At 34.8% G+C, this 25,483-nt stretch overlaps 1 protein-coding gene across 1 annotated transcript; it reads left to right on the top strand.

The window, feature by feature from the left end:
* The first annotated feature begins 1,253 nt into the window (after positions 1–1,253).
* Positions 1,254–25,483, top strand: LOC110030633 (alcohol dehydrogenase). Its single transcript, XM_020733440.1, has 8 exons — positions 1,254–1,563; positions 2,913–3,048; positions 3,170–3,239; positions 3,355–3,448; positions 7,489–7,702; positions 21,228–21,369; positions 21,931–22,101; positions 25,084–25,483. Exons 1-8 carry the CDS (start codon positions 1,311–1,313, stop codon positions 25,276–25,278), a joined length of 1,275 nt encoding a protein of 424 aa, XP_020589099.1. The 5' UTR covers positions 1,254–1,310; the 3' UTR covers positions 25,279–25,483.

The following is a 25,483-nucleotide window of genomic DNA, read 5'->3' as shown; positions in this document are numbered from 1 at the left end:
GCGTTTGCTGGAGCTTCGATGCAAAACACTGGATTTTAGCTCATTTTCTCTTCGATCCTCCTTCAAGCTCAAGTTTTAGTCACAAGATACAAATATATGGTCACAATCATGATAATTTTTATTTGTAAATTGATAAAAAACTAATATTTGCAATTTATTAAAAAAGTATGGGTATTTTAATCTTTTATATGAAAAAGTTAAAAAGCTAATAACTCTTTCAAATAAGTAACAATAGACATTTTGGTCTAGTAAAACACAGAAAAATCATTTTTACTCAAACGATAATTTTAACTTCATCAACAACTATTTTTACTAAAGTAATTTTAAAAATTTTTTTAAACAAAAGCTTAACCAAACAAGGCCAAATCTAATTTTTACCCCATTAGTTTAATAACTTTTTAATTAATAATTAATGAATATTAAAAATAAAGATTTATTATTAATATTTTCAAGAGAATTTTAAATAATGATTAACTAGTTTAATAAATAACTAATTAATAATAATATAATTTTAAAATAAAAAAAATTATATAAAATTTGTTTTATAAAGTAAACTAATTTAAGCATTAGTAATTATATTAAGATTTTATTCGAACTAACAATTTAAATCTTAAAATCATTTATCAAATAGTCTATTAAAATTTAGTCAAATTTAATTTCTCTCATATTAAAATAATTTTAAAAATTCAACAACTTTAAAATTTGTTAAATTTAAATTTATAAATTTTATTGATTTTTTTTTTGAATTAAACTCCTAAAGTTAAATTTATATGAATATAAGTAGAGATAGTTATGGACATATTTACACGCAGGGTCTGTTTGGGGGCAGCTGATCCTTATTGAATAATCTACTGATAAGTTGATTAAAAATAATCTTTTGATAAGCTAGACGTAGTTACTATTGCAAATTTTTATTTTTTTGAAAAAGTCAGACCGCTGCCAAGAAGGAGCAGAGAAGGTGCAGCCGCGCCTAAATAGGTGCGGAGTGAAAAAAACTCCTTTCAACCTTTTTAAAAAATGCATAAGCTGTCAAAACACAGTTTATCCAAACAGTTTAGATGCTTTTCAAAAATGTCACCGTACTAAATAAACTGCCCCAAAGGAAACTGTAGCTTGATCAAATTATTAAAAAAATTAATAGAGATACAAAATACGATTTTATTTTGAATTTTGATATTAGAATTAAATTTTAAAAAGTAAATGAAATATTTTACTTCTAAATTTTATTATTTAATTTCATCCTCCCATTGGCTCACTCTCGTCCAACAGAAGCTAGCGTTGACGTCGAGAAAGTAACTCGTCGCCTCACCATGGCATTTATATCCGCTTTCCGCTCTCTACTCCGGCGCCGGGGAACTCCTGCGCCCTACCTCTCCTGCTATAGTAGGCCGCTCTGCACCGCGGCGCCTAGCGAGGAGAAGCTCAACGCTGCAAGCTATCATGTCTCCGGCGGCCCTTCCTTCATGCGCGGGACCGTTTTCTGGGAGCCCGGAAGACCGCTCACCATCGAGGAGTTCGAGATGCCTCGACCCAAGGCAGGGGAGCTTCTGATCAAGACCAAGGGTTCTGATCCCTTTCCCACTGTCTCCGTCTGTGATTACTCTGTTTTACTGAAATGTTTGATTTGAAATTTAGGTTCATTCTTTGGTTAAAATTGATCGATACTTGTTCAATGCAAAATCAATTTAATAAGCGTATAGAAGATGATGCCTTATTTCATCATGAATATGACTTATCTTAGGTATCTGAAGAATTTTTTATATTTTGTGTTTGGACACCTAAGTAATGGGTTTTGTCCCACATTAGAAGATTGAAAAAATATATTGTTGTAGATACATTGATTGTCTGGCTATAAACTATAACACAGTCCTTTAGGTTAAAGACAAGTTTAATCACTATGGTATTAGGCCTAATTTTAGCCCCCTTTTGGTCCACGTGCTTTACTACATGGTATCCAATTTAACTATTTGGCTCAGGTAAGTAATTCATTTGATTTGCAACTCCCATAGATCGTTGGTGCCTTGTATTATGATTGAATAGGGTTCAGGGTGAGTGAACATTGTCACATTTTCATGGAGTTGAGTGGGCTATTGGTTCAATATATTTGATGACCTTAAAAACATTATGTTTTAAGGGAAATGATGATCAATGTGTAGAGCACCCTCATGTTGGATATGTTGTTAAGGTTTTGATTGAGTTTACTAAGGTAATCAAGAGTGTTGAGTTTATCTCTACAACAAACAGTTAAAAAATATGTTGTTAAAATGCCAGTTAGTTAACCCCCTCCTTTATACATAAGCTTTTTGGTTAAAGCAAGTTTGTCCATTGGCGTATTGGGTCTAAATGTAATGCCCCTTTGGTCAACATAATGTATATGTTTTAGAAAAAATAGAAAGTACAGTCAAAACTATTTTCATTATTGGCTTTGTGTGCTTCTTTCAAATTTAAAATTTACATTTTCATCTATCAGCATAATTTTTTAATTTTTTACATTACAGTGCGATAAAACCTACAGTTGAACTGAATTAAGTATAGGGTGATCTTTTTGCTTTTGTATGAAATGTTATTTCAATCTTCTTACTTTTTTTTGAATGTGTAACTTCAACTAGGTTAGGTTTTATTTTAATTTTAATTTGTATTTATTTTATAAGTATCATTATGTTTTATTTTTAATTTTAAAATAAAAATTTGTAATTCATAAATCTATTCATAACCATCTAATATCTGTACCATATTTTTATAATTTAGCTTACAAGTACCTCCGTGTTAAATTAGCTGAGTATTTTAGTATCATAATATAGACAAAATGCATTACACTGAAGTCTTGGTTCTTTTTCATTGGAAAGCTACAATCTGTCTCTTTTCATTTTTTGTCATTGGAGTCTGATACTTCACTTATAATGTTTATGCAGCTTGTGGAGTTTGTCATTCTGATCTTCACGTCTTAAAAGGTGAACTTCCATTTTCAAGTCCTTGTGTTTTGGGTCATGAAATAACTGGAGAAGTAGTTGAACATGGTACCCACACAGATATTGTCACAACAAAAAGGTATTTGGATTTTGTTTTTGTATCAGTTTTTTTTTTTTTCACCTCACCCCATCATGAATTTTTTTATTTCTGGTTATGCCACGGTTAAATTCTTGTCTATTTTTTATTTTTGAGTCTACAGGTTTCCTATTGGAAGTCATGTAGTTGGAGCATTTATAATGCCTTGTGGAAATTGCTTCTTTTGTGTCAAAGTAGAGCCATTTGATCCTTATTCACTTACTTGTTTTTTCACCTTGCCATTTGTAGCTTCAAATTCTTTCCTTTGATCATTTATTCAAACAACTGATTAGATGATCTGTTTTATAGGGCCAGGAAGACCTATGCGAGTCTTTTTTTGCTTATAATCGAGCGAAAGGAACACTCTATGATGGCCAGACTCGGCTATTTCTGCGAAATAGTGGTATTTACCCTTGCACTAATTTTATTCGTGAAATTTTAAAAAATTTATAGCCTTCATTTTTAATTTATCAGTTGTGCTATCGAGGTAATTAGTAAAAATGAATAACTTGATATTCTAAAATTTTAATTTTTGAAATGTAAAGTAACACTACCATTTTGTGGTCGATCAAGTGGATCCCGCTGGTCTTAGTGTTCTCTAGATTGATGTAGATCATAAGTGGCTCGTACTTTCAGAGAGTAGCATGCATAAATTTTCAAAACACTCAGCTGATGTCAAAATATTTTTTAAACTTATTTATTAATAAAATCTAATCTGATCATTAAAATCACTATCACCACCTTTGGTCGAACTATTTTCATTGTTGATGTTGATATTTTATTTGGTCCTCAGATCAGTGTATTAAGAAAAAAAAGACCATTCTCTAAATGTATATGATGTGGGGCTTTTCTGGTTGAACCAGGCACTACCCTTGGAGGCTGTACTGTTTCAGCTGAGAGGGGACTAATAGGGCTGGCCGACCCTAGGAAATAGGGTTGCCGCCCGAATAGGAGGGTTTCTTACCTCTCTTAGCTATCTACCAGTATTTATTTGTGTTTTATGTGTTTATGGATCAATTTTCTTGTGTTTATGTCCGGACAATCGTCAGTGTCCCTCTATTTCCCTTCTACGGCTGTATCCGAAGGCTATGAGGTGCTCCGATTGTAACTCATATGTGGCGATGACTTTCACCGGTCGAGTAGTGCTCTGGCTGTAGCTCGCTCCCATGGGGATATCTATCCTAAACCTTTATTCTCCACACCTTTCCCTTCCCTCCCCGCCATCTTCCCCTGCACTTTCAGCTGACCATCCTTCCTTCCCTAGGCCACCACCCCTTCAAACTTCAGCTGCAACCTCGCTTCCTGCCGTTCAGCCCTCCGCCACATCCCTTACTACCAGCTGCTACCTCACAGTAGTCCCCACACATCCAGCCTTCACATACCACAAATGTAGCCCCTATCCCTTGCACCCCTACCCGCACCTTGTCCTCCACGGCCAGCAATCCTTTGACTATGGTTTCTTCCTGCTCCCCCCTGCTGCCATACATGCAGTCCCACCACAATCATCCTTCCCACTGCTCTTAACCCTTTCCTTCAACCACTGACAAACCCCGAACAACCACCTTCAAACCCCCCAAACCAACCACCACCCTTGGGTGCCGCTTTAGTTGTTATTGTTGTTGCATGATGTTGTTATTGTTGGTGTCTGATGTTGTTATTGTTGGTGTCTGATGTTGTTATTTCCCTTTCAATGGTGTCATTTGTAGCTGTCTATTCCCCTTCTAGTAATAATATTTATTTGTTTATTGGCTTTTTTTGGTTAACTCTGGTAAATTACATGATTTTCAGAATTTTCTCTTTTTTGCATAGAGTTCCATGACATTTTTTATTTGCTCAAATATAGCTCAACTCTTATCTAAATTTACTTCAATCATCTTCTATAATGCCCAAATTTAGAGAGGAGTGGGCACCATCCCATGCAGTCCTGCCTTGCTTGGTATCCTATTAAATCAAGCTCTTCTGCTACCATAAACAATTTCCTGATAGCGAAGCCAAAGAATTACTGAGACAATGAGATATACTGTTTAACCTCAGCTTTTGCTTAAAATCCTGTTATATCAGGACCTATTGAATCACGTTAAGTTCCCCATCCTTCTCTATGCATTCATCAACAAGTTCAAATGTTATGTCATTCATCTTCTTTTAGTTAGATTCCTAGCCCTATGTAGGGAGATCTTCCATCATCACTCATAATGAACTCTGATGGGATTCATCTTGATAAAGACGTAGATTTTGGTTAAGTTGAATGAATACTTTTGAGTGAACTCGTAATGTTTTCACTTAATTGGAACTTGTTAACCAACTTAATTGAAACTTATCATGTGCTTTTGTTTACTGGAACTTATCATGATTGATCTCTATTATCACATTTTAATTTTGAATGAGGTGATTAAGCAAGTAAGTAGGGTATAGAAACCCTAATGTTCATTCTATCCACATGCTTGATCTTCATTTTTTTTTCATTCTTGATATTTGATTCTGATGATGTATCTTCACCACACCTTCAAAGGTTTGCCACTTAGAGTTTAAATTATTGTGGCCTTCATAGGTACTATCTTTATTGAATTACCAGTAATAAAATGAGGCTGGTGGAGGGTTAATCTTTATTTTGTGAACCTAGACTTCTGCAAGGGAGTTAGTTTGAACACATTTAATGTTGCTTACCACTATTGGGGGAGTAACAATGCTTCAAGTAGGATATTTCATTCTTCAGCTTCATACTTTATGTATGTCCTTTCATATTATTTTTCATAATTGTGTTTGTGTTACAATTAGAATTATATTGTTATGACTTTGCATTTAAAAAAATTGCCATCTCCATATATCCTTTTTCTTGGCTTAACTCTTTAACAATAACCTCATCCTTCGTGGATTCTGCTAAGATGTATCAATCCAGGACCACAAATTAAACCTATCTACAAATATTTTTATGAGCAATTATTCAAAGAATTTACCACAATTTATATCCTTGCTAGAATTCAGGATTGGGAAAGGTTCATCACTAACTGCTTTCAATCCTGTATCATTGAGGCACCATGGAGAGCATTTACAACTATACTTCTCCGACGCACTTGTAACAACATCAAAGAGAATTTACTTTTCATCATGATATGTTGTACTTTTTGGATCGTTACTGAGCTTTCACTAATTCATATCCGATAATCTTCTTTTTTTGTTTTCTATGCCATCAACCTTTTTTTCCACAGTGAGTGGAGGTCCCCGTTTTCTATAGTATGGCTTGCCTTGTCATATGTTTCGATATCATGACTTGCCTTGTCATTCTGAGGGGAAATATTTGTGTACGTAAGACGAACGCAGCACTGCGTACGTCGGGAGGTTATTCAGACGGTATAAGGGGGTTATATCCGCGTTATACCCCATGTAACCTCCCTGTAACCTACCTGTAACCTACAAATAGTTCTGCCCTACAAATAAGTTCTGCGCTTCTGTAGTTCTGGTAGGTACAGGTAAGTTACAGAGAGTTACAAGGGATATTATGCGGATATAACCCCCCTGTACCCTCTGAATAACCTCCAACGTACGCAGCACTGCGTATGTCTTACGTACGCAAATATTTTCCCATTCTGAGACTGATTATATCCATCATTTCAAGCATTTTGAAACTGAGGCATTGGGAGCTGAACGTTCAATAGCTTGTCTATTGTCTATCAGACAAAAATCTTGTATAATATGTTCTTCAGTTCTGAGTTGGTGGCCAGAAAAGTGAGACATTATGGGAATCATGAGCGTTAATGTTCTAAATTTTCAAAGCAGCTTTACATAGTTAGCCAACTAGTCTTGAGAAGTATTCACATTCACGAAACTGTCAGAATATGCATTTAGAGTCTAAACGATTATTTCTTATATTGGAAATCATTATACCTTTTTAACGTGGAAAGCCTTTATGGTTTCTTATCCAATGCTAAATTAGGTGCAAGTTTAGAACATGCACTTTGAGCCTTACAGCAATAATTTAAGGGACTAATGCATTATATTTATGTTCTTTCTTTTTTATAATTTGTTTTAATTAAAAGTTGTTATACATGGAATTCGGGATCATGCTGTAAATATTATGTTTTTATGGAGCTCATGCTTATCGATTTCTTTTCAGGTGTCATTTGAAAACTGTAATGCACTACTTAGTAGCTGAAAGCAAGTTTTGTAGGCTGAAATTTGCAGATATTATGCTAAATTAGTGAACTGAAATTTCTTCCAGTGTTTTATAAAATTGCAATGAGAAATAAGCGGATATGGTCAGTATCTTGGTGGCCTATTCTGTATTAATTTATCTGTCGTTATTTACCCGAATGTTTTTGACTGGAATGGTTCATTATCTTCATTTTTATTTGAAGCTACGCATTAAGGCCTACAGACGTTTCTAGGATATTATGTTTACCTCAAAGTTGAACTTTTTTTTTTTTCCATTTTCCCTCATTTATTCAGGAAAGCCTGTGTACATGTACAGCATGGGTGGACTTGCTGAATACTGTGTCATTCCTGCCAATGCGGTGACTACTCTGCCAAACTCACTACCATATACTGAATCTGCTATCTTAGGCTGTGCAGTTTTTACTGCGTATGGAGCTTTAAGACATGCAGCTGAAATGCGCCCTGGTGATTCTATAGCAGTTATAGGAGTTGGTGGCATTGGTGCAAGGTGATTATTTGAACTTTGGACATTATGTCTATTAATGCAATTCGGGTGGTTAGAGGAATCATGCTGAAAGGCTGGATCTTGGTCAAATCATGTGGAAATATAGGAAGATTGCCCCCCTTATTAATTAGAGGCAATTTGGGAAACTCCTTGATTAATTTTATTCTCTTCCTATTTATATTTATTTTAGAATTATTTCATTTCCATGTTTAGGCTAGATATATTTGATAAGATTATAAATTAGGAGGGACCTGTTTCCCTATATATGTAAACTTACAGTTGAAGATTTGGAGTAAGAATTTGGAGTAAGAATTTGGAGAATTCCTTCGCTAGTTTTTCTTCATGGTATCAGAGCTCAAGGTTCGGCCTCGATGGGATAAGGGCGGCTTTCATTGTCCTTCTTTAGCTTCAACCACATTGCTCGGCTGCATCATCCACTCTTCTAGATCTCTCAACTGCTTTGGCCGCTCGGATAGCTCATTTACTTTGTCTGAATCGTCGTACAACTCTGTCTGAATCCTGTGGAAGCTCTCATCTATTGGCCCCTTATCCCTCCTCCACCGGCCTTCTCCTGCTATCCTTGCTGCAACCCTCATCTGCTGGACCTCCGCGGCTTCTCTTTCCTGCAGCTGTCAGTACCGGAGCCTCTCTCTCCAGCCTACAAGCCCTCCGTACAATTACTCATGTTTTCATACAACGCTTAGATCTGTCATTGCTCCAGTGCCCTGCTTTCCTATTAGCTACCCAAATGCTCCTTCCTTGACAAGCAGAGCAGCCGCAGATGGCAGCTAGCAGACATTCCTCACCTCATGCAACAAGCATCAGCCAGCAAAACCGTTGGATTCCTCCTATCCTGCAGCAAAAACATCTAGGAATCCTGCAAGTAGTAGCGACCAACAAGTAACAAGCATGAATTCTTTCCCGGCCTAAACGTGCATAGGGTTTATGATCAAATGTGGAATGAAAATGTCTAGCTCTACTCCGGATGTTAGTTTTGAATCAAAGACCAGGAAATATGTCCAAACAACCTTGAACTTTCTTCCTTTATCACAAATCATAAACTTAAGGAAAAGTCATTACTTCTATCAATGGTCCCAAGCCGTATTTATGTATATTTGTGAAAAAGGAAAAAAAGAACATCTCACGAGAACACGGTTCCTAAAGTCTTTGATCTTAACCATCGCACATGGAAGATTCAAGGCTATATGGTTATGCCTTGGCTAGTCAACTCAATGAACACTAAATTAGGAGAAATTTTTTTGCTCACAAAACAACCAAAAAAATCTGAGAGGTTGCAAAAGAAACTTATTCCAACACTGAGAATACTTCAAAATTGTTTGAGACTGAAACCAAACTACATGATCTTCGTCAAGGAGAGCTAAGTATCACTCAATATTTCAACATCTTTATAAACTATTGGCTTCAATTTAATATGTTTGAGTCATATGTGTGGAAATGTCCACATGAAAGCTCCGTGTTGTACTCCCATAATTCTTTCCATAACTCAAAGCTCACGAAGAAACGTTCCGCATGTAACTATTGGAAGAAAACTGGGCACCTTAAAGACAATGTTGAAAATTCCATGGAAAGTTTGTGGATCAGAAAGCTAGACTTGGTAGGAAAGATCAAGAGAGCAAGACTAATGCGGATGCAACATATGAAGCGTCGGTTGAACCATTCACTAAGGAACAACTTGAAGTACTAAAAAAAACTCTTTGGGAGCAATTCAGAATAACAAACCAGCCTCATTGCACCCCTAAGTAATATATCATTCTCACATTTTGCTAGCAATGAACACTTTAGACCTTGGATCATAGATTTAAGATGTTTTGATCACATGACTGGAGACATTAATGTTTTAGTCAACTATCGGGAGGCTTCTACATCTAGATCTGTCAGAATTGCAAATGAATCACACTAAAAAATTACTGAAAAAGAACATATAGAGCTCTCTTAGGACATTATGCTTTCCTTTGTTTTGAATGTTTCACAATTGTGTGGCAATTTAATTTTAATTAGTAAGTGTACTCATAATATGCAATTTATAATTGAATTCATTGCAAACTCTTCCAAATTTATGGTGGTGGATTCGGGAAAGGTGATTGACAGTGCTGAAATGTATCAAGGCTTATACCTGCTCAAAAAAAGTCTCTCTAAATAAAGAAGTGGTCCCACCTCTATTATTTCCCAAGTCTCTGTGTATGTTGAGTTTGTCTATTGAAAAATAAATTATGTTATGATATTGTCGCCTGAGTCATTCTAATTTCAGTTATGTTGCAAAGTTATATCCTTATTTGTTTATTGATAAAAAATCTAATATTTATCAATGTGAGATTTGTCAACTTGTCAAACACACTAGAAATTTTATTTCATGTCCCAACACAAACTCTTACATTCTTTTTCTATTATCTACAGTGATATTTGGGGACTAGTAAGAACCCTAAGTGGGGCTAAATGATTTGTCTCATTTATTGACGATCACACTAGAACCACTAGGGTATTCCTATTGAAGGGAAAATCTGAAACTGGCCAAATCTTTTGAACCTTCCTTGACATGATTCAACTTAATTCCAATGCAAAATTTGAATCCTCAATACTGATAATGCAAATAATATTTCAACTCTATTATTTGATCCTATATGTCAAAAAATGGAATCATCTATGCAAGTACATGTATTAATATCCCACAATAAAATGGGATATTTGAGAGAAAAAAACATGCATCTTTTTTAGGTATCCCACTCAATTATGATTTCTCATCAAGTTCCAAAACATTATTGGAGGAAAGCAGTTTTTACTACAAGATACGTTATCAATCAAATGCCTAGTTAGATACTTAATTTTGATGAATATATATCCCCACATCAAAGCATTCTCTTCTACTGTACCATTTATAATTTTTGATTGTGTCCTTTTTTCACATCCATTCCCTAAATCGCACAAAACTTGACCCAAAATTCCTCAATTGTATTTTCTTTGAGTATACCTCCAACAAAAAAGGCTATAAGTGCATGCACTTAATGACACCTCACAATGTGCCCCTCTTCCACCTAGTTTTTCTATCACCCAAACATCATTGCATGAAAATATCCCGTTTGAGGATGTCCAACCAACTCAACATGAAGCTCATAACAAATAACTTTGTGTGTATACAAGGGGGAAGAAAAATCTTGAGCAGGTGGAAATAACTTGCAAAGCTAGAGCTGTTCTACCCAAAAACCAAGTCCACAATAACTCGAAATTTCGGATGAGTCTAAAATCCAAGAGTCATCTCTTTCCTCTTCTGGTGCTGATGACAAGGGAAATTGTACTAAATATCTAATTTAGGAGCATGTAGTTAATAGGAAGCTTTCCTCCTTTCATAAAACTTTTACATCTAATTTTGATAGTGTGCAAATTCCTAAATCCATTCATGAAGTTCTTAAAATTTCAGAATTTAGGAAAGCAGTTGAAGAGCAAACTCTTGTGCTAAAGCATAGTAATATATGGATTTTTACTAAGCTTCCTTAGGATAAGAGGTTAGGCGGATGTAAATGTGTATTCAACTTCAAGTATTGAGCTAATGGTGAAATTGAAAGATTCAAAGCTAGACTGGTTGTAAAAGATTTCTCTCAGGCCTATGGGATTAACTTCATGAGATCTTTGCACCAGTGTGAAACTGAAAACTATCAGAGTTCTCTCGACAGCCATTAATAGGGAATGGGGGGTTGCATCAAATTGACATAAAATACCTTACTGAATAGGGATCTTGAATAATAATTGTACATAGAGATACCACTCGGACTTGAGAATGATTCCAGCAAAGACCGAGTATGCAAACTTATGAAGCCACTCTATGGTCTTAAGCAATCACCAAGGGCATGGTTTGAAAGCTTTGCTAAAACTATGAAACCTAATAAATATTTTGATCAAGTTGTTCATATATTGTTCATAAAATGCACTCAGGGAGGTAAGATTGTTGCACTGATAGTATATGCAGATGATATGATTTTTACTGATGATGGTGAAACGAAAATTCTTAAAATCAAAGAAGTGCTTGTCACTAAGTTTAAAATCAAGAACCTAGGAATAATGAGATATTTTCTAGGAATGGAGGTAGCAAGTTCTAAGAAGGGCATTATTATGTCACAGAGGAAATATATTCTAGATTTGCTAAAAGAAAAAATGATGATCGGATGCAAACCTGTTAATACTCCAATGATCCCAGCATGAAGTCTAATATGGGAAAAGAAAGTATATATGTGGATAAGAAAATATATTAAAGATTGATAGAAAAATTCATCCACCTGTCACATATTAGGCAAAATATTGCTTATTATGTTCGTATTGTGAGCCAATATATGAATATCTCATATGAAAAATATTTGGAGATGGTTACAAGATCCTGAGGTTTCTTAAGAGGCTCCTGATTATGGATTATTGTTTGAGAAAACTAGAAACAAAAAGGTAGAAGTCTACACTCATGCAAGTTGGGCTGGGAAACACATTTGCAGATGGTCAACCATAGATTATTGCTTCTATGTATGGTGAAATTTAGTCACGTTGAGAAGTAAGAAGTAAGTTGTTGTCTTCAACAGTGTAAAATTAGATTATAGGGCACTTGCCTTAGAAATTTGTGAAGGAATCTGATTGAAAATTTATTGAAGGAATTGGGGTGTACCTTTAATAGGACTATAGAAATGTTTTGTGACAATCAAGAAACTATTAGTATCGCCAAGGATCAAGTGAGCTATGACATGACCAAACACATTGAAATTGATAGACACTTTATCTTTGAAAAAGTTAACGATGGAGTTATATAACTAAGCTAGATCCCGACACAATAACAAGTCGTTGATGTCTTCACCAAAAGTTCTTCTGTTAATTAACTTCCCACAATTTAATGTCAAGCTTGGTCTCTACAACATTTACAACTCAGCATGAGGGGAAGGGTTGTGGAAATAACAAGAGGATCGGCCCCCTTATTAATTTTATTCTATTCTTATTGGTGTTTATTTCCTAGGCTAGACATTTGGTAAGATTGTAAATTAGGAGGGACTTATTTCTCTATATATGTAACATTATTGTTAAAGATTTGGAATAAGAATTTGGAGAATTCCTTCCCAAGTTTTTTTTCAAATCATTGCCACATCGAAAATTGCAGTTGAATTAAATAGTTTTATTAAGTATGCACACTTGAAAATATGTACAATTTGAACATTAGTCAATTTAGGTACAAACTTGCACAAATGCTTATCGGCTATTATATAAAAGTTTTGTATATAAAAGGTATTTGGAGTATAAAGAACATTATAAATAAATAACATATTTGTGAGCAGTTTTTTATTTTTATATATTTTTATGAATGAATATGTTGGGTTAGTCGCCCTAGTAAAAATTTAGAGATTACTTTGATTTCAAATACCCTAATACTCACTTATTTCTCACAACACTTTTTCTTTCATTTTTTAATATTCTTCTTTCATTCTTGGAAATGTTATATTAAATTTATTGAAATATCATCATTATCATTAGCCATATTCTAACTATTTGGAGTTGGTTTTATGAATCCTTATTTTCTATTCATTTATGTTGAGTTTTATTTGAGTTATAAAACCTATTCATTGCAAATCACTTTGAATTGTGTGAACAATATTATTATTGATATTAAAGTTAACACAAACAACATTAGCAAATCAAATGTTATTATTGGAAACAAATATATCATTATAGTCAAACACACATGAAAGGGAAAATATAACTCGCGACACATAAACTTATGTTCGGGCGAATCCCGGGTAATAGTGGTGATGGTTAGGGGGCTTAGAGAGGTCGTGACAAGGTATGGAAGGGGTTTATGGACTATGGATGAGGGATAACAGTGATTTTGGGCCACCGGAACAGCGGGGCAGCAAGGGACGGTAGTCCAAACAACGTAGTTTGTCGTTTAGGGCAGCTGAACAACAATAAAACTACAACAGGAAGGTGGTGCATCCGCGACAGTTACAACAGAGCGCTAGGACAGTGAGGGCAGCGAGGAGGGAGGGTTGGAACGTTGATGGAATGGGATGGATGGAAGGCTGTGAGCTGTCGGAAACAACAAGTGGGTGAGGGCTAGCAGTTGATTCGGGAGGAAGGAAGATATGGTGGAAGGCAAGGAGCTAGAACAGCAATGGCAGCAAGCGGGGGTGTTAGAATCACAGGGAATTTTGGTTGGAATGTGGAAATTGTAGGTAGAAAAACAGCGCAACTGTTCAGTGCGGTTTGCTTCTGAGAACAATGGGTGGGAGTAGTATGGAAAGGATACAGAAGGATAATGGGAAGATAAATGCCACCTTGGGAGAGAGATATGGTTGGAACACAATCTCTAGGAGGCAGCCCTCAAAAGGGAAAACAGGCGTCAGCGACTGTCCTAACAGGTATCTAAGCCAAAAAAGTTCTTAAAAACAAAAAAAAAATAACATATTTATAGGCTTAGGGTTAATAGGAGTGGATCCCACTCTCGAAAGGAGTGAAATCCACTTGAAGGGATGGTCTATTGACCCACCTGGATTGGTCCAAGCCGCCCTCGCTTATGGGAGTTTGTGGTACTGTAGCGGTGTTGTAGCAATGATCGAAAAAAAAATCTTTTAGGATTGGAGGAGATTCGACCTCATCTGCTGAAGCTTTTGTCTCCTAATAATAGTTAGATTGGTCTTGTTGAAGGTAGTGAAAGTATTGCAAGCTCTCGGTAAATCAATCTGGTAGGCGCTGTCATTCCATAGCACATCCTGATAGAATAAAAATCCATTCACTTTTGACACAACTTGAGCTGAAGCTGCATAATGACAAATTCTCATGAGCTCAATTTCAAGCAAGTAAATCTATAATCTACTTCTCTCAATCCTCGTGTTTCGTTGGATGTATCTGATAAATATGTGAGCAAAATCAACTCCGAGATGAGATCTAAGGCAGGCTGAGCCACTATCATTAGCAACCACTTACGAGAAACTTATTCTTCTTCCCTGTAGGACCTGAATCTTGCTGTAGGATTTTCCTCTTGGGTTGCTACTACATCAATTATTGTATCCTTTTATTTACCCATTTTCATTTTAATCTTTTGACACTAATTTTATCAACCCTTATAATGGGCATAAATTCTCCAAACCATCTAAATTTATTTTCAATTATCTTATCTTTAATTGATGGCGCTCCAACATTTATGCTAATATAATTTTTTATTTATTTTGTGATCAAGAGATAAGTTGATTTAATATGATAGTACTTGCCAAATACATGTAAGTTGAGAAGAGGACTCCTGAGAAATTATTTGATGTTGCCACGAGGATCCCAACTCAGGAGCATTGCTTTGATATTGGTCTTCAGAAGGTTGCGAGCTTCATTAGCAAATACTAACGAGAAACTTTTTCTTCTTCACGGTAGGACCTGGATCCCACTGTAGGATTTTCCTCTTGGGTTGCTCCCGCATCAATTATTGTATCCTTTTATTTTCCCATTTTATGTCTAATCTTTTGACACTAATTTCATCAACTCATAATGGGCATAATTTCTCCAAACCATCTAAATTTATTTTAAATTATCTTATCTTTAATTGATAGCGCTCCAACATTTATGCTAATATAACTTTTTCTTTATTTTGTGATCAAGAGATAAGTTGATTTAATATGATAGTACTTGCCAAGGTACATGTAAGTTGAGAAGAGGACTCTTGATAAATTATTTTGATGTTGCCAAGAGGATCCTAACTCAGGAGTATTGCTTTAATATTGGTCTTCAGAAGGTTGTGAGCTTCATATGGCAAGTATCAAGGTGAAGCCAAAAAATCTGGCAAATTTTCAACTGGAGAGGATCGTTGACTGTGAACTAATGATGACAACCTAGCAATATCACACTGCAATTGTGTTGTTATTGTGGGCATCATAGCTCAACTTCCTCATTTTGAATCATAATTTTTTTCTCGTGAATGTATAATGCGGATTATTCTATATTTTATTAATTATAATCATTGTTGTAATGAACCTTCCCTTTAATATAGGGAAGTTGGGAAGTTGGAGAATGGTTTTGATGGTGGTTGTTAGCTTTTGACACAAGAAGCTAAAGAAGTTCTAGGAGGTAGTAGGGTTTCTATTATTGAGAAAGACCTATGATCTTTTTGAGTGTTAGAGACGGGATTCGAGGAAGAGATTTTGCTTCCTTTTTTTTCGTAATTCATTAATTAATGAAATTAAGTGCTTATCTTTTTCTCTCCACCAAATATAATATACAATTGTCACATCATGCGACCTACTTGCACTGACGGCTTATGGATTAGGATTTTGATATCAAAGCATTAGGTTCAAAGAGAACCCTAATGCATGGTATTGACGAAGAGCGGCAATAGAGGATCATTCTTGACTCTGGATGTTTCAAAGAGAAGACAATGACAATTTGGCATATTGACATCACAGAAAGAATTTTTTGGTGACATGGCTAACCAAGTTTTTTTTTAAAATGTAGATGAGTATGATAATGTAGATGTTGAGTAAGTAGGTTCTAAGACAAATTTTGAAATCAGGACAACGAGCAGCAATGAAAGATTAATCTCAAAGGAAAATCTCACCATTATGAAAGCATGAAACTAATGCGAGTTTTTGTAGTTAAGAAGATAATTCAACAGTAAGAATCTAATCCTTCCGTCTTTAGTAGAGGCAAAGATTGATATCCTTTCCTTTGATGGTTTTATAGATGCTGAGAAGTTGGATGCTTGGGTAGATTAGCTTGAGGATCATGCCTATTTTTATTGGGTATGTTTCTTAAATGATGGTTTGTTTTGCTTGAGTGAACCTCACCAAGCACATTTTATCTTTATGGAAAGATCTTCTATGATATGCTTGTCAAGATATTGAAGTTAGTTCAAAAAACTAACATGTCAAGAATTTTACCTTGTGGATGCGATGAAGGAAGATTAAGGAAGTGGTATAAGTTGCGCCAATGGTAAGAACAATTTGTACAATATTATATGATAGAGTTTAGGAGACTAGCCTTGATAATATATGCATCATTAGCAGATATATCCATTTTGAGTATGTTGCACGAATATGTACACAACACGAGACAGACATAGACCACTTCTATTATTGAAAGTATAAAATACATTCACACATCAGACACACTATTATAATAAAAACTATTAAAAGTATTATTTAAATCTTAAGTACCGTATGAAGCGAAGAGAATCAAAGAGAAATCCTAGCAATTTGTGGCTTTGAGCCGTATGGAGCAAAGAAATGAGTGTGTAGATTAGACAAGCACAGGAGTAAGGGATGGCGTTGTGGCGAGAGACTAGATATTTAAAAACTAGAATCTTAAATGTTTGTTTTTAAGTTGATTACTTTTAAATTATATTTTTTTATTGAAATAAAGAAATGTACATAAATGTTGTATGAGAGGGCCCAATAGAGACACCATACCCATACGATACCATGTATAGTACTACCCCAACAAAAATATACAGAAAGACTAAAAAAATTTAAAACATGCAGAAAACAATACTTTTAAATTACTTATATATATATCTATATATAATCTTAACTTTTTTCAAAAATTTATGATATATCAATTTTTGACACGTGTCTTTTTTTTAATATTATTTAAAGCAAATACTTCTATATGTCATATTTGGCACATGTCAGAATCATGTCTTTGTCTCACACTGCACGACCCTTTAATTAGAATTGTCCATGCATCATAGTATAATGATGATGTAAACAGTAATGCAATATCAAGTATTTCGATCAAGCATCATCTTGATTGCGAGAAAAAATAAAAGAAAATCAGTGAATTTTTTGTCAAGAGAAAAGAAGGGGAATTGAACAGTATTGAAATGAAGTGGGCATGGAAGGGATCCAACAATTCCATAAACTCTCTTTCACAACCCAATTCGAGGTTTGGAATTAACCATTGTAGGTACAGGCGATGAGGAGCTGAAATTAAATTTTTCTATATTTTATTTTTATAACTAACATTTAACAAATGAAAGTGCTACTACATATAAGAAAATTAAACCAAAATAATTATAAATTTATCTCGGTTTAGGTTGTTCGCGTCTTCTATAAATATTTCATTATTTATTGTTCATTTTTTCATCAATTAATTAAACTTAAAAAGTTAGTTTAAAATAACATTGAGCTAATTATAGTCAGTGAATACTAATACTCATAAAATATAATAACTCAATGAAAATTAAGACAATATACATGCTAGTTAAATTTCTAATAAATCAGTTAAAAAACATTTGGTTATTTATGAATATGATTGATCACACTATTTCATAACATTCTATGTATATTACTATATCACATGTCTATATCATTTTATATTTGTACAACCATCATAGGGGCACTGCCTAAAATTGTATAAATGAAGACATATTAATTTCAATATCCATTTTTATTTACGTGCATAATTATTTTAGTGTTCTCCCACTAGTACCATAAATGGGTGAATTTCATCATAGCTAAGCATGCACATAAATTCAATCTATGCAGTGTATTATTCATACATGTATTTCATTAAATTTAATATGTTATGTATGCATAATGCATAATATTAGTCATCGCTAAAATGTAAATTGTCACAATAATATGACTAATAAAAAAGAGCATATAAATCAGAATAAAACTTGGCAATTAAATTTATAGGCGGCAGTAACTATTAATACAATTGATTAAGAAAAAATAAAAATGTTACTACATATTTGACACTGAAGGTAACCCAGTTTGCGACAGAATCAAGATGTTATTACTGAAATTCAAAAGGTTACAATGAAGACTCTTCAAAACATAAAATAAATGACCAAAGCCACAAACAACACCCTAGGGTGAGGATAACTTTGGTGGACGTCAGCTGGACAAACGAGGAATGGATGGATGGGGCTTGCGACAACAGTGGGAGTGTTGGTGTGGGGTGGCAACATTAGTAGAAGTGTTGGGACACCATCTTGGATGGCTGAATGGGACCTGTGATGGCAGCAGAGGTGGTTGGAAGGGGTTGCGGTAGTGGAAGTGATATTGGAAGGGTTGGCGACACCAGCGCCGGCTGCAGAAATAGGTAGTAGGCAGTTGGGCAGCAACAAAAATTGGAAGTAGGGGGCACTAGGAAGATGACATCACCCAGGGGAGGTTGTGGATGGGAAAGTCGGGGATAATCACCACTTCGGAGCAGGATATAGTCGGAGCACCATCTGTCTTCAGATACAACCCTAACAAAAGAAAAGAAGATACGCTGACAACTGTTCTAACAGAAAACTCAGCAAAAACTAATTCTAAACAAGGAAAGACCATATATATAATAATATATAATTAGGAGCACTTGGATGGAAACCCTAACTCAAATAATTGGGCAGGCCAACCCCCCATGCATCCCTACCTGAACCAGCCCAGCCTTTGCAGTTGGGTTTACCTCACTGGCAACTGCACCGTTCCCCAAGACACATGAGGATTTTTCTCCAATTGCGAGTATACATCCATGTCCATCCACTCTTATGGGTTCCTTTACTGAGTTGAGCTGAGTTTGCATGTCGTGTGTATAATGTTGAATCCTTCCAAAATAATCCAAGGGTGGCTCAACCTGATCTGGAGTGAGAGTAACCCGAGCCTTCCCGAATGGTGATGGTCACGATAGTAAGATACTAATTGAGGTGTCCTGAAATGCTCTCTGTCGTGACTGTCCCATGTCTGGAATTGGTGTCGTCACGAAAATTGGTCCCACCATCGTTGCTCTGCTGGCAAGGGACCCTATAATCTTGGGCTCAGCAGAAGGGAGAAGGACATCGGAGAAGGACGATGTCCTTCCCCTGCTTGGTGAAGGGTAGGTTTTTCTGAATCCGTCGTGCTGAGTCTTACGGTCTTCCCAACAAAAGATGACAGGCATTCATCGACACCATGTCGCATCCGCCAAATCCTACAGCTGGCTTCCAATCAAAAACTCAATGCTGACCATGTTTTCTTTCTTCAGCCACGTCCGAGAATAACGTCGGGCATGCCTTTGAGTTATGAGGCTCCATTACTCCACTTACATAGACGTCACATTCTTGTTGTTCCATCTATCGATGATGATAATGCATACGTTTCCATTCACAGAGCAGCGGGTGTAGAATATGTGGCGAAACCATTGGTTTTTTTGTATCCTCAGTATGTAGGACTCGTCAAACTATGAGCATCTCGCCCTTATCAGTTGGAAGATAATGCACCTCACCCTATTCCTCTTATGTCTCCTCGTTGCTTACCTCGTCCACTGTGCCCTGCTCAGTAAAAGACAATTGTACTCATTAGGTAGTTGAAGGCGATGTGTCCAAATTCATAGCATCAGAAGCATCTTCGGGCTAGTAATATAGAAGGCATGTTACTCTTCTCAGGGTTCTTCTCACTCGGAGTGGCTCTGTCCTTATCTAAACATGTTTTCTCAACTCCCTGAAATGTGTAATTGTTGTTGTTTGCAACTGTGAGTGGTTTCCTTGTGGTGGTTTTCTGCTCTATTTCTGCTGTCTCTCTACCTTCAAAGCTAGTCTGGAGATCACACAGTGTCCAATAGGGTTGCAGTTGCATGACATTGATGTAGAGGGTTTCAGACCACTCAAATATCAAGCTATGGAATGTTCCTCTGGTTCAACCAACTCATACTTCATCTACAATTGATCAAACTGCATCGCAAACTCCTCTACTGATAAATCTTTCTACTGTAGTTGATGGAGACTCAGAAACATGTTCTAGCGATAATGAGGATGTAGGCATTTTCTTTATATCGTCTTTCTCTTCCATTTGATAATCTTGTCACCGTCTGCTCTCTTTCTTTGTCTCTGCAAGTTTTCCCGCAACAAAGAGACACTTTTTTTTTTAATTGTGATGACCACTAGTTTTACCCTTTTATCTTCTGACACATCTTGTACTCGAAGATTCTCAACTGACTGCAGCCATTCTCAAAGTAAGCTTTATTATGGCCATTGCTAGATCTCACGAGTTAGTAAAGTTTTTTCCGAAAATTTACACTTAGAAGTTTAAGGATTATAAAATGAATATGGTGGCTATTTTCATGTAGTAGGATCAAGCGTTGGAGTAAAAACAAAGAATGCCAGTTTGCCTCTCTTAGCATATATCTAGAAAGATTATTAATTTCTTCTCTTTCAAACTTTGCACTATTATAAGAATTCACTTCTAGTGTTAGTTGTTATCAATAGTAAGGGGAATGCTCTGTGATCCTTAAAATTCTGTCAATTCATGACATTATGTTTTTCTATAATTAAACTCCAACTTCTATATTTACATATTTCTTGTTTTCTTATATTTTTAAAGGAAAAAAAGCATTTTACGGACTATTGTCGGAATAGTATTTACTTTTTTAGAACTTCAGCATCATCAATATTTACAAGGATTCTATCTTAGTTGTTTTCATGACATTTTTTTGTCCGTGATCATTATAGTCTCATAAGTCTATAATAATGTCAAGTTTGTCCACTAACTTGGGTCTAAAATAACTTCCTCAGTATCATTTGAACTCAATTATTTATTTTCAGTTGTTTACAGATAGCACGAGCGTTTGGTGCTACTGTGGTAATTGCAGTTGATGTGCGAGACGAAAAACTACTCAATGCAAGGACTCTCGGAGCAACTCACACCATAAATGCTTCAAGGGAAGATGCTGTCGAGAAGATAAAGGTACACAACTTTAAATTCCCAAAATTTTTGAGTCTAAAAATTTTAATCTTCTGTTTTTTGAGATGCATAGGACTGCTAAAATTTGAATAAACCAACAAAAATTCAAAACTCTGAATGATTTGCTCCACCACCCATATGACAGATTTCCACATCCGAAGTCAGCCAATTTCCATCGCGTTAGGATAGAAAATCACAGCTTCAATCTGGAAATCAGTATTTGGACAAATTGATAGTTCCAAAGCTCCTTCATCAACCAATTCTATATCAACTGCTCATCTGAATGATGCTTTCCAAAACTATTACCAAGTAGTTTAAATAAGAAGGCTTGCTGCTGATGATGATGATGATATTGCCTTGGCGTTTTCATGACATTGCATTTTTCAACTCCATACATATTTTAATATATTTTTCAGATTTTTTTTATCATCCCCAATTATTTAGGCATTTCTAATAGATCTGAAAAGCTAATTGAATGAACTTGTTTCTTTTTTGTTTCTATATAATACTTTAAATATCATCGACTTGTTTATTTGTAACGTGTATTGTTTTTGTTATCAATAGGAATTTACTGGTGGAATGGGTGTTGATATTGCAATAGAAGCATTGGGAAAACCTTTAACTTTTATGCAATGCACAAAAGCTGTGCGAGATGGTGGTAAAGCAGTTATGATAGGACTTGCTCCAACCAATGCTTTGGGGGAGATTGACATAACTCGCCTAGTCCGCAGACAGGTAACCATTAGCTCAACTAAAAAGTTTTTGTAATATTATTTTCAGAAGGGGTTAAGATAATATATTATTTATTCGGCAGATTTTGTTTGTAGCCTTTATATTTTATCAGCATATTATTTGGACTCTGAGGAAGTTAAAGATAATGATACTCAAACCAGCTTTTTTCTCATTCCCTTTTGATTTACTTCCCTTCTTCGCCAGTAACCTCACACAGCCTTGGTAATCTGGATCTTTTTAAATTTAGATCTCGAGATTAAGCATTCCATTATGCCCATGATAATATTCCCCGGTGGGTGACTAGCGCTGCATTTGGATGCACGTGTTACACGTCACCTCTGGTCTGTTTTCCTTTTCTCGGCTCGTCTAAACATTTGAATGGGATTCCAAACTGGCCCATTTACAAACCATTTACAAAATAGTTTACAACTATAATGTTTTTTTTAAATATATATATATATTTCATTTCATATAAAATTGTGTGTGTGCTACATATATGTATGAAGAGGGAGAGTGCTGGTTTCTAATCAAACAACTAGGAAAACTTGATTTTCATATTCATTTTTTGTTTTCCAATCATTTTGGTTATCAATGTTTTATTTTATTGGCAATCATTTGATTATTCTATTTATGGCTGCAGATTTTGCAATCCAATAGCCTTCATTATTTTTTTCTTTCTTTTAGAATAATGATTTTTTTCGGCAGATACCTAATTTTTTGAATCTATGATATATTCAATGATTTGATTTTCAAAGATATTTGATAAATTTGTTTTTTTATTAATTCTGGAGTACTTGATTAGCCATCCTAATTTCATGAGCGATAATGCAGGCCTCCGCTTAATCTTTGTGATTATTTTCCATCTTAGTTGACATTCTGTTGGGAATTATGAAGTGTTTGAAGGTGTTTTTTGAGTTTTGCTTATATTTTGCTTGAATTTCCTGTACACCCCAGTTCTAATAGGTTCTCGTGTTGGTGGGTTAATTTGGTGCGATGTTGTCTTTTCAACTAGTTTAACTATCTAGTCATTGTGAGACTTCTAATAGGTGGAATTTTGCAAATTATGCATTTTTCACGTGACCATATATGATTATGTTGTCTTTTTTTATTATTATTATTGGTGGTAAATTTATGAGGCATATAAATGTTTGTCCAATTTTCTTGAGCAACTTTCTTGTTTTGATATGTTCTTTCTTCTATTCTTCTCCTTGATTAAGCGGATAAACAAAATTTTTTGTGAGTGGTTTGTCTAACTACACAATTGAGAGGCCTAATATGTTCAATTCTTTTTCTTTCGCCTCACATCTATCTCTTTATCTCTCTCTCACTTGCATGTGCAGTTGATTTTTTTCAAATTATATACTCTTTGGGTTCTAACAATGCGTGATTTTTAATTAATTATGACTTTTTCCTTTCAAATTGATACAAGTAATATCAAATTGTCACCTACATTGAGATTCTCTATGGCTTTGTCTTTATCCTAAATAATAAATATTTGTTTAAACCAATAGTTAATGCTTGTTATCATGATTTTTTGTTTTAAAAATTCTTGACACTAGGACTTCATTCATCATATTTGATTTCAGGGCTTAAAAGTTTTTTTTTTCTTCTTGCCAACTTAGTGTCTATGGAATGGAACCTCTCATCAAACTTAGGAATAAAAGTAAAAACTGAAATGTTGTATCTATCTTCTTGGGCTCCTCGACGTCTGTAAACATGATCTTTAGGATTCGTCTTTATAAAAAGATTTGCTAAAAAAATATTAGCAACTAGAACTATGAGTTAAACGACTTAGTAGATAAAATAATTCTAAATTATAATAATTAGCATTTTAAAATATTTTTATATAAAGAAAAGTAAGCAGTTAAAATAAGACAATAAATAAATTAGTTTTTGTTGTTATTTTTATTTTTTTTATTAAAATACTCGTTAATAAAAGTCTTCTAAATGTGTATTTAAAGCACACATTTCATAACATTTTTTTAAAATCCAGCAAAAGAATAAACTGTCATTTCCATGTCTCTTTTTACTTGCATTGGTATGGTGCTTCCCCTTTCCTAGCTAATATCATTTTGTGGGTTGGGCGGGGGGAATTATAATATTTGTAGTTTAAAAGAAAATATTAAAAATAACAAAAATATGTACAACTAATTTCAGCGGTAAAAAGAATTGTTGTAAAATAAAAATATATTTACCCACTAAGATTAACTATTTGTTTGGTCTACCTATAATAACATATTGATTTTGATTAGCCTCTATTCATTTTTGTCCTTCATTTTCCATTTTATACCTAAATTAACAATCATTTTATTATGATTATCATCTCTTGCTTAAATGGAAGTTATTTCATTAATTAATGTTAGCACATATTATAATAGATAATTATCCTAAAATTCTTTTTGGTGTCTTTGAATTAGGAATTATGCTAGTGTTCTTAACATTTAGGGTTTGTTTGGGGTAACTATAGCGGTTTGAAGAAGCAAATGTGAAGCTGCTACAGAAGAAGATGTTATTCAAAAAGATGCGGTGACATTACAAATTTATTTTAATTTCAAAATGTCAGAACGAAGCTTTCTGACAGCCACCACACTTTAACATGTTAGGTTGAAAAGGCAATTTTATATCAAAAGAAATTTATAGAAAACAGTTCTCTAATTAGAGCTGCGGTGGCGGTGTAAAAAGCAAAGTAGCCAAAAAGCTATCCCAAACGGACCCTTAACTTAACACTAATTAACAAACAAATAACAATTAATATGGAACTCAAATTTCATACTTGAAATTTCTATCCCACAACAACTTTTTCCCGCTTTCAGCGAGCAGCTTCCTATTCCTAGAGAATAAGGAAACGAGTGTGTTGTGCCATTAGTTTATCACCCGCCGGCGGCACGGGTATATGATTAAAGTGTTCTTCATATTACAGCCTTGTTCATCCATTCCTCTTGTACAAAAAAAATAATAATAATAAAATTTATAATATCTGCACAGATAAAAATTATCGGCTCATATGGAGCGAGAGCAAGACAGGATCTTCCTCAGATTGTGAAGCTTGCTGAGACCGGCATATTCAAGCTTCGAAACACAGTGTCCAGAAAGTGCAGATTTGAAGAGGCAAACCAAGTCTATGAAGACCTTGACAATGGGAAGATTGTTGGCCGAGCTGTGATTGAAATAGCAGAGTAATTTTTAACTTTGATTTGATCTGGAAATAATGCTTTTGTCGTGTCTCGCCAATACTATGTTTTTGAGCGTTTTCTTGTATGTTCATTTGAGCATATTCTTTGATGAGTTTTAATTATGCTATTACATTTTGCACATTTTGCTCTTGCTCTTGCTCTAACTGATGATTTTCTGAATGTGTGCATTCAGGAAGAAATGTCTTAAAGTG

Source organism: Phalaenopsis equestris, unplaced genomic scaffold, assembly GCF_001263595.1.
Source record: "Phalaenopsis equestris unplaced genomic scaffold, ASM126359v1 Scaffold000745, whole genome shotgun sequence".
NCBI lineage: Eukaryota > Viridiplantae > Streptophyta > Magnoliopsida > Asparagales > Orchidaceae > Phalaenopsis > Phalaenopsis equestris.
This window is presented reverse-complemented; position numbering and strand designations above follow the sequence as displayed.

Excerpts from the sequence above, each read along its gene's own strand:
- LOC110030633 (XM_020733440.1), top strand. The coding sequence starts at position 1,311 with ATGGCATTTATATCCGCTTTCCGCTCTCTACTCCGGCGCCGGGGAACT. Across the intron at positions 3,049-3,169 it reads GATATTGTCACAACAAAAAG|GTTTCCTATTGGAAGTCATG; the intron begins GTATTTGGATTT and ends TTGAGTCTACAG. Across the intron at positions 22,102-25,083 it reads CTCGCCTAGTCCGCAGACAG|ATAAAAATTATCGGCTCATA; the intron begins GTAACCATTAGC and ends ATATCTGCACAG.